The 9,210-nt window shown below is 49.4% G+C and overlaps 1 protein-coding gene across 1 annotated transcript in view; it reads left to right on the top strand.

The window, feature by feature from the left end:
- socs7 (suppressor of cytokine signaling 7) overlaps positions 1 to 9,210 on the top strand; it is a 105,775-nt gene that overhangs the window by 58,605 nt on the left and 37,960 nt on the right. The window contains exons 4-6 of the mRNA XM_070863911.1: positions 2,519 to 2,644; positions 5,155 to 5,270; positions 5,905 to 6,073. Of these exons, the coding sequence (XP_070720012.1) occupies positions 2,519 to 2,644; positions 5,155 to 5,270; positions 5,905 to 6,073 (411 nt within the window). The remainder of the gene's footprint in view (positions 1 to 2,518; positions 2,645 to 5,154; positions 5,271 to 5,904; positions 6,074 to 9,210) is intronic.

Below are 9,210 nucleotides of genomic sequence, written 5' to 3'. Positions count from 1 at the left end.
CTAGTTCTAGTCTCCCCCATCAGTGAAAACATCCTCTCTGCATCCACCTTGTCAAGCTCCCTCATAATCTTATATGTTTCGATAAGATCACCTCTCATTCTTCTGAATTCCAATGAGTAGAGGCCCAACCTACTCAACCTTTCCTCATAAGTCAACCCACTCATCCCTGGGATCAACCTAGTGAACCTTCTCTGAACTGCCTCCACAGCAAGTATATCCTTTCGTAAATATGGAAACCAAAACTGTACGCAGTGTTCCAGGTGTGGCCTCACCAATACCCTGTATAACTTATAGCAAGACTTTCCTGCTTTTATACTCCATCCCCTTTGCAATAAAGGCCAAGATTCCATTATCCTTCCTGATCACTTGCTGTACCTGCATAAATAGCCTTTTGTGTTTCATGCACAAGTACCGTGCACTACTCAATCTCGCAGATCCTCAATCGCTTTCTCGGGCAACCAACCATCCAGTTCCCTCTTTGATTCCCCAACACTGCCCCTGCAGGCCCCTGGGCCAGTATGTTCCACAGATGCTGCACCCTTTGCCCACCCACCCTCTCGCTTTGCGGACCTCAACTTTCAGACAGTTCTCCCAGCTCCTTTACGCATAGTTTGTCGTTCCGGTGCGTGGAATCTGTCTTAACAATATTCGTGGTTTTGCCGGAATCGCATTATCTGGAGATTTGAATCAAGCGGTAAAAATTAAAGCATGAATTTTCAACGGGAGACCTTTTTCGACACACATTCAACTCAAAATTATCGGGCAGTTCGAATAAAGCAAGTTTGAATTGTGAAGACTGGACTGTCAAAGTAATGGATTGGCACTCGCAGTGGAACACAGGTATACCAGCTGTCCGTGACTGGGCCTAAAGTGCAGCCAGACTGACCTGGTGTGTGTTCCTCCACAATCTGTCGCAATGAGCACTGAGGGGACAAGATTCACTGTGGACCCAGTAATGAAGTCCACCTGTAAATTATTCGAAAGTTACCTTTGGAGGGATGGGGCAAAGGGAAGCCTGCACCACCTCTCTCGAATTTAAAAACAAAATGCTGGAAACACTCAGCGGGTCAGGCAGCATCTGTGGAGAGAGAAACAGAGTTAACGTTTCAGGTCGATGACCTTTTGTCAGAGCTGGAATGGATGGCTGGAACACGAGGGAGTGGATTGCAGGTGATCTATTGAAGAGACAATGTTTGATGGACTGAGTGGCCTTGCCATCGCCTTTGCCCTCTAATGTTCTAATGAAGATTTATTAACTTCGTCTGCACAATGTGATATTTAATTAGATGTTAATTTTTGAACACTGACCTCAATTTTTGAGCGCTAGACTTTTGATGTAAGAATGGGCTTTCTGGGCCATGTCCAATTAAATTTGTCCCATTTATAAAAAAAAAAATAATAAAAATAAAAAAACATTTTTTTTTAAATCGCATGAAATTTTTATTAAATCTTATTACCTTCAATAGGTTTTAAAGATCAGGAAGGAGAGAGATTTAAGAGATATTCATTATACTCTTGCTGGAAGAGTGGGTTTAACAGCCTAACCTTTTCATCTTTGGGATGTGGGATTGAATTTAACCCAGGCTAACAGAGCTGTGTGCGACTGCATGTGTCTTTGTATCTGTCTGTTTCGCCCTCTCTCCCTTCTCTGTCAGCTGTGGCTCAGTGGACAGAACACTCGCCGCTGCATCAGAAGGTTGTGGGTTTAAGTCCCACTCCAGCGACTTGAGCACAAAAATCTAGGCTGACACTCCCAGTGCAGAGCTGAGGGAGTACTGCAGTGTCGGAGGTGCCGTCTTTCGGATGAGACGTTAAACCGAGGCCCCGTCTGCTCTCTCGGGTGGATGTAAAAGATCCCATGGCACTATTTTGAAGAAGAGCAGGGGAGTTATCCCCGGTGTCCTGGGGCCAATATTTATCCCTCAATCAACACAACAAAAAAACAGATTATCTGGTCATTATCACATTACGGTTTGTGGGAGCTTGCTGTGAGCAAATTGACTGTCACGTTTCCCACATTCCAGCAGTGACTACACTCCAAAAGTACTTCCTTGGCTGTAAAGCGCTTTGAGAGGTCCGGTGGTCGTAAAAGGTGCTATATAAATGCAAGTCTTTCTTTTATATAGTGTCTTTAATGTAGCAAAAACATCCCAAGGGTTATGGCTCCAAGTCTTGAGTCTATTATCTGGATCGTGTATAGCCAGCAATTCACAGCGACCATCATCAATTTGGAGTTGATCAGTGTTGGGGAGTTTGGGATCTTGGCTCATTGTGTTGTGGGGGTGGGGGTGGGGTATGGGGGGTGTTTGGAATTCCTCCCTGGATAATCTGATCAGAAGCGCTGGGGTTATAAGCTACGGGGGGTATAAACTTGGGGGGGAGTGTAAAATGTGTGGGGGTGGGGTATAAGCTAGCGGCCGAGCTCTGAGGCCCAGGTGCTGGCTCAGTACCGGCCCTGTTCCCGCACTCCCGTGCGCTGCTCACTATCATTTTTCAGGAAACTGGTGGTGTTTTTCAGATGACATCGCCGGGCCGCAGCCTGCGTCCCACCCGGTGAGCCTGGCGGCTGCCAGCCTGCAGTCGTTGCCTCTGCCACCGCCTCCTCCGCCTCACACCGCCATCCAGCACAGTCTCAGCTTCAGCGGTAAGACTCTCCCCTCCCCTTCAGCGGAAACCGTTTATCAAAGTTGGCCAATAAAAGTCATTTTAACTTCTCGCATTTAAAATTTTTTTTTACGAACGTTAGAATTCGGAGTAAGCGTCGACAATTCTGCCCCTCGAGCCTGCTCCGCCATTCAATAAGATCATGGCTGATCTTCAACCTCACAGGTTTGTGGTGCTGTTGAGTTGTGAGTGGCTTAGCTAGTCACGTGATGTTCACAAGACTCAATAAAACCCCAGCCAGTTGGGTTCGGGGATCCACGATGAGGCAGGTGGTTGTGAGCCTGGTGGATGAACTGGTAATGTGTAGTGTGATTGTTAAACCTTTTGTTAATAAATCAGTTAGTTCTTAATAGCAATGTGTTGCTATGGATTCTTAAGCAAAGAACCCATGAAGCAAATACATTACAGACCTCAACTCCACTGGCCTGTACTATGCCCTTATCCCTTGATTCCCTTAATATCCAAAAATCTATCGATCTCTGTCTTGTATTTACTCAATGTCTGAGTACCCACAGCTCTCTGGGGTAGAGAATTGCAAAGATTCACAGCCCTCTGAGTGAAGAAATACCTCCTCATCTCTGTCCTAAATGGTCGACCTCTTATCCTGACACCGTGCTCCCCTGCCCCGTCCAGTTTGAGACACTCCAGCCAGGAGAAGCAACCTTTCAGCACCTACCGTCAATCCCCCTCAGAATCTTATGTTTCAATGAGATCCCCTCTCATTCTTCTAAACTCTAGAGAGTATAGGCCCAATCTACTCAATCTCTCCTCCATAGGACAACCCTCTCATCCCCAGGGATTAATGTAGCGATCCTTTGTTGCACCCACTCTAAGCTATCTACATCCTTTCTCAGGTAAGGATACCAAAATTTGGACACTCATCGTTGCATCCAACATGCAGAAGCCAAGGAAACTTGCTCCACCGACCCTGCCCACGTGCTCAATTAGCTGCCGAGTTTACTTGTTCCTTGGTTTTTACACTTTGTTTTTAGTTTAGTCCCTCCCTAGTTTCATCGACACAACAGCAGAGAAACTCGCCTTGCAGGGAGTCACAGGACTGACGCTGGTGGCCAAGGACGAAGAATGGTTAAACTCCTCGTTGAAGAAGCAACCCAGAGAATGACTGCTTTTCTCCACAATAATGTTGTCCCAAGAGCAGAGAAAGTTAAGGGGAGATTTAATAGGTGTTCAGAATCATGGAAGGGTTTTGCTGAGGAATAAGGAGGCATTGTTTCCAGTGGTGGAAGGGTCGGTAACCAGAAGAGACAGATTTAAGGTGATTGGCAAAAGAACCAGAGGCGAGATGCAGAGAATTTTATTTTACACAGCAGGTTGTTACGATCGGGAACGTGCTGCCTGAAGGGGCGGTGGAAGCAGATTCAGTATTAGCTTTCAAAAGGGAATTGGATACATACTTAAAGGGGAAAGGTTTTGGGGGGGGGGGTGGGACTAATTGGATCGCTCTTTCAAAGAGCTGGCACAAACACGATGGGCTAAAAGGCCTCCTTCTGTGCTGTAAGATTCTATGATTCTAAAGGGCCTGATAAAAGACCCTGATCCTCTGGGATCGAGCATTTCGAAGTTGCTCGTTGCTGTGATCTCGCTAACGAGTTGTTGGTTATGGGGGAAAACCGACAATCTTTGGTTTCTTTTGTGACTTTGTTAAAATCCGAACATCTGAACAGAATGTGTTTGTTGTTGTTTTTTCCTATGCCGTCAATCTGTCATAAAACAACTTGCATTTATATAGCGCCTTTAATGTAGTAAAACGTCCAAAGGCTCTTCGCAGGGCGTTGTCAGACAAAATATTTGACACCGAGGTGATCAAACGTTTGGTCAAAGAAGTAGGTTTTAAGGAGCGTCTTAAAGGAGGAAAGAGAGGTGGAGAGTTTCAGGCAGGGAGTTCCAGAGCTTGGGGCCTAGGCAATAGAAGGCATAGCTACCAATGGTGGAGCGATAAACCCAGAGATTCACAATTAAAGGAACGCAGAAATCTCGGGGGGGGGGGGGGGGGGGGGGTTGTGAGGCTGGAGGAGGTTACAGAGATCGGGAGGGGCGAGGCCATGGAGGGATTTGAAGACAGTGATGAGAATTTTAAGGCAATTTGTTGCCGGATCGGGAGTTGATGTAGGTCATCGGGCACAGGGGGTGATGGATGAGCGCGACTGGGTGCAAGTTAGGACACGGGGCAGCGAGCACAGGGGGTGATGGGTGAATGGGGCTTGGTGCGAGGTAGGACACGGGGCAGTAAGAGTTTTGAAAACCGTATAAATGGGACGGATTCCACAGCAACCGCCAGGAACGTTACACAATCGCTTTTTCTTGAAGCTCCGCCGTGGCAGAGTGAGGGAGTTGGTTGTTCTCCCTCGCTACCCTCCAGTGCGATTAACGCCGCGCGATCACCCTCGGTTTGTGCTTCTGCTCGTTGGGCGCGTGCAGAGATGTGTCTTCTGTTGCAGGCGTTGATTGGATTTCCTTTTTCTCTCGCAGACACGTTGCAGAGGATCTCGCCGCAAATCCGACCAATGACCGTGCAGCCGCAGCACTGCCTGTTGAACAGGAGGGACTCGAAGACCTTTGCGGCCAGCTTACGGGAGCTCGAAAAGGTCCGTCGCTATTCTGTCCTGTACTGTTCTGTAAAACTTTCCCTGACTTCAATAATGTGGAAAGAGAGAGAGAGAGGGAAAAATAAAAACCAAGCCTGCCTGGTAGCGTAAATTGTGACTCAGTGGGCAGCATCCTCCCCTCGGCGCCAGTGACTTGAACACACAAATCTAGGCTGACACTCCAATGCAGTGCTGAGGGAGTGCTGCACTGCCGGAGGTGCCGTCTTTCGGATGAGACATCAAACCGAGGCCCTGTCTGCTCTCTCAGGTGGACGTAAAAGATTCCACAGCACTATTTCAAAGACGAGCAGGGAAGTTTTCCCCAGTGTCCTGGCCAATATTTATCCCACAACCAACGTCACTAAAAAAACAGATTATCTGGTCATTATCACATTGCTGTTTGTGGGAGCTTGCTGTGCATCAATTGGCTGCCGCGTTTCCCACATTACAACAGTGACTGCACTCCGAAAATAAGTCATTGGTTGTAAAGTGCTTTGGGACATCCTGAAAGGTGCTATATAAATGCAAGTCTGTCTTCCTTTCTACTCTGTGTCCACTGGTGCCTACCAGGACAGGCATTGAAAGTTCCTCACCCACCTCATGCCCGCTGTTGTACCTGTCCTTTCTCCTGCAGTGCGGCTGGTATTGGGGCCCGATGAACTGGGACGACGCAGAGATGAAGCTGAAGGGGAAGCCGGATGGTTCGTTCCTGGTGAGGGACAGCTCGGACCCACGATACATCCTCAGCCTCAGCTTCCGCTCGCAGGGAGTCACGCATCACACCAGGATGGAGCATTATCGAGGTGAGGGGCCTCTGCATTCCTGTCGCCCAACCGCGGTGGTACACGGTTCCAAATACGGGTTGGGGGTTGGTGGGGGGGGGCGGCAGCCTGTGGATAAGTGTGAGGTTATCCACTTGGGAGCACAAACAGGAAGGCAGAATATTATCTGAATGGTGACATTAGAAAAAGGGGAGGTGCAACGAGACCTGGGTGTCATGGTACATCAATCATTGAAGGTTGGCATACAGGTGCAGCAGGCAGTAAAAAAGGCAAATGGCATGTTGGCCTTCATAGTGAGAGGATTTGAGTACAGGGGCAGGGAGGTCTTACTGTATTTGTACAGGACCTTGGTGAGGCCACACCTTGAGTATTGTGGGCCAGTTCGTTAGATATATTCAAAAGGGAGTTAGATGTGGCCCTTACGGCTAAAGGAATCAAGGGGTATGGAGAGAAAGCAGGAATGGGGTACTGAAGTTGCATGATCAGCCATGATCATATTGAATGGTGGTGCAGGCTCGAAGGGCTGAATGGCCTACTCCTGCACCTATTTTCGATGTTTCTGGGCCTTCGGCTCCAAGAGGGCACTTTCACTCGCGGCTCAAAGGTTCTACACATAGCTCTTTAGGTTTCCCGAGATACGGAGGGACTTGTGATGTGCAAGGCAGGCAATTCAATCAACAACGTCACAATATAAATGCAAGTCTTTTCTTTTAAAAGGATGATACCAGAACTGCAAGATTAGATCTGTCAGGAAAGGATGAACAGGCTGGGTCTCTTTTCTCATGAAAATAGAACGCTGAGGGGTGACCTAATACAGGTCTGTAAAATCATGAAAGGTTTTGATAGAGTGGATACAGAGAGAATGTTTCCACTTGTGGGGAAGAGCATAACTAGAGGCTATTGATATAAGATAGTCACTAATAAATCCAATAGGGAATTCAGGAGAAACTTCTTTACCCAGAGAGTGGTGAGAATGTGGAACTCGCTACCACAGGGAATGGTTGAGGCGAATAGTATCGATGCATTTAAGGGGAGGCTAGATAAGCATATGAGGGAGAAGGGAATAGAGGGTTATGTTGATAGTGAGATGAGGAAGGACGGGAGGAGGCTCGAGTGGAGCTGATTCTGTGCCGTATATCCGATATAAAAATGTGAGTGTAAAATTCAGCGAGTTAATGAGCACAAGTTGTTTAATCCTGCCGCCCGGTTGTGGGGGGGCGGGGGCGGGGGAGCAGGGGTGGTTGAGTGGAGTATTGGAAGGCTGCGTTTCCAGTGCCGCAGAGTGGGGACGGCCCAGATTCCGGTCCTCAGCTCTGCAATCGATGGCTGCGGCAGCACGGGCAGAGGGAGAAGTGGGGTGTCGGTTACACTAGCTCAGTCTCTGCGGGGAGTATGCAGGGAAGGTGAGCACTCCGACTAACTGGCGAGCTGTTCGTGCTCCCGCTCGCTCAGTCGTGGCCCTGGCAGGCAAAGGGAAGCAAAAGGAGACAGTTTATGCAGATATATCCCCATTAGGCTGACACCCTGCATTGTCAGAAGGAATGCGCCACTGTCGGAGGGGCAGTACTGAGGGAGCGCCTCGCTGTCGGGGCAGTACTGAGGGAGCGCCTCACTGTCGGTGGGGCAGTACTGAGGGAGCGCCTCACTGTCGGTGGGGCAATGCTGAGGGAGCGCTGCACTGTCGGTGGGGCAGTACTGAGGGAGCACCGCACTGTCGGAGGGGCAATGCTGAGGGAGCGCCGCACTGAGGGAGCGCCTCACTGTCGGTGGGGCAGTACTGAGGGAGCGCCGCACTGTCGGTGGGGCAATGCTGAGGGAGCGCTGCACTGTCGGAGGGGCAGTACTGAGGGAGCGCCGCACTGTCGGAGGGGCAGTACTGAGGGAGCGCTGCACTGTCGGAGGGGTAGTACTGAGGGAGCGCCGCACTGTCGGAGGGGCAGTACTGAGGGAGCGCCGCACTGTCGGTGGGGCAATGCTGAGGGAGCGCCGCACTGTCGGAGGGGCAGTACTGAGGGAGCGCCTCACTGTCGGAGGGGCAGTACTGAGGGAGCGCCTCACTGTCGGAGGGGCAGTACTGAGGGAGCGCCTCACTGTCGGAGGGGCAGTACTGAGGGAGCGCCGCACTGTCGGAGGGGCAGTACTGAGGGAGCGCCGCACTGTCGGAGGGGTAGTACTGAGGGAGCGCCGCACTGTTGAAGGTGCCGTCTTTCGGATGAGTCGTTAAACCGAGGCCCCGCCTGCCCCCTTAGGTTGACATAAAAGATCCCATGGCACTATTTTGAAGAAGAGCAGGGGAGTTCTCCCCGTCATCCATAGCCACTATTTATCCCCCAACCAACATCACTGAAACACAGATAATCTGGTCATTATCTCATTGCTATTTGTGGGAGCTTGCTATGCGCAAATTGGCTGCAGCATTTCCTACTTTATCACTCTTCACAAAAAAAAGTATTGAATTGGTTTGGACGTGCTGAGGTGGTGAAGGGTGCTATATATATGCAAGATCTTCCAAGGTGAAAGATGAACCATTGGCAGGGGTCAGTATTGTGAGTTTCAGTCTTGAGTTTCAGTGCTAAAAATTGATTTGTTTTTCAATTTCTAACACTGCGCAGCAGCCCTGCTGGGTATGGTCGAGGCTGCACTATGTAGGTGACTGGGTAGCAGATGGCACTGACGGTACTTGCGATTAATATGATGCTATTACCCGGATTGTTTTCAGCAGCAGGACGCAATCTGTACACTCAGTATTCCATCTTTTTTTTTTCAAATTACGCTCACTGGATAGGTCAGCATTTAGTGCAGAGCATTAGTTACCCTGAGAAGGAGATGCGAGGGCTACTACCTTCTTGAACCCCTGCAGTCCGTCGGTATTGTAGCGTTGAGGTGCAGATCAGCCGTGATCGAATTGAATGGTGGAGCTGGCCAGAGCGAATGAATGGCCTCCTCCTGGCCCTAGTGAGTGGCCACTTAAGAGTCAACTGGGTTGGTATGGGACTGGAGTCACAGTTAGACCCAGACCGGGTAATGGCGGCAGATTTCCTTCTCTGAAAGACGTTAGTGAACCAGTTGGGTTATCCTGACAGTCTGACAGCTTCACAGTCACTTTTACTGATTTTGCAAACTGAATTCAAATTCTCAACCTGCCCTGATGGTATTTG

This window comes from Pristiophorus japonicus, chromosome 21, assembly GCF_044704955.1.
Source record: "Pristiophorus japonicus isolate sPriJap1 chromosome 21, sPriJap1.hap1, whole genome shotgun sequence".
Lineage (NCBI taxonomy): Eukaryota > Metazoa > Chordata > Chondrichthyes > Pristiophoridae > Pristiophorus > Pristiophorus japonicus.
Note: the sequence above shows the minus strand (reverse complement) of the source record. Positions and strands in the feature narration are given on the sequence as shown.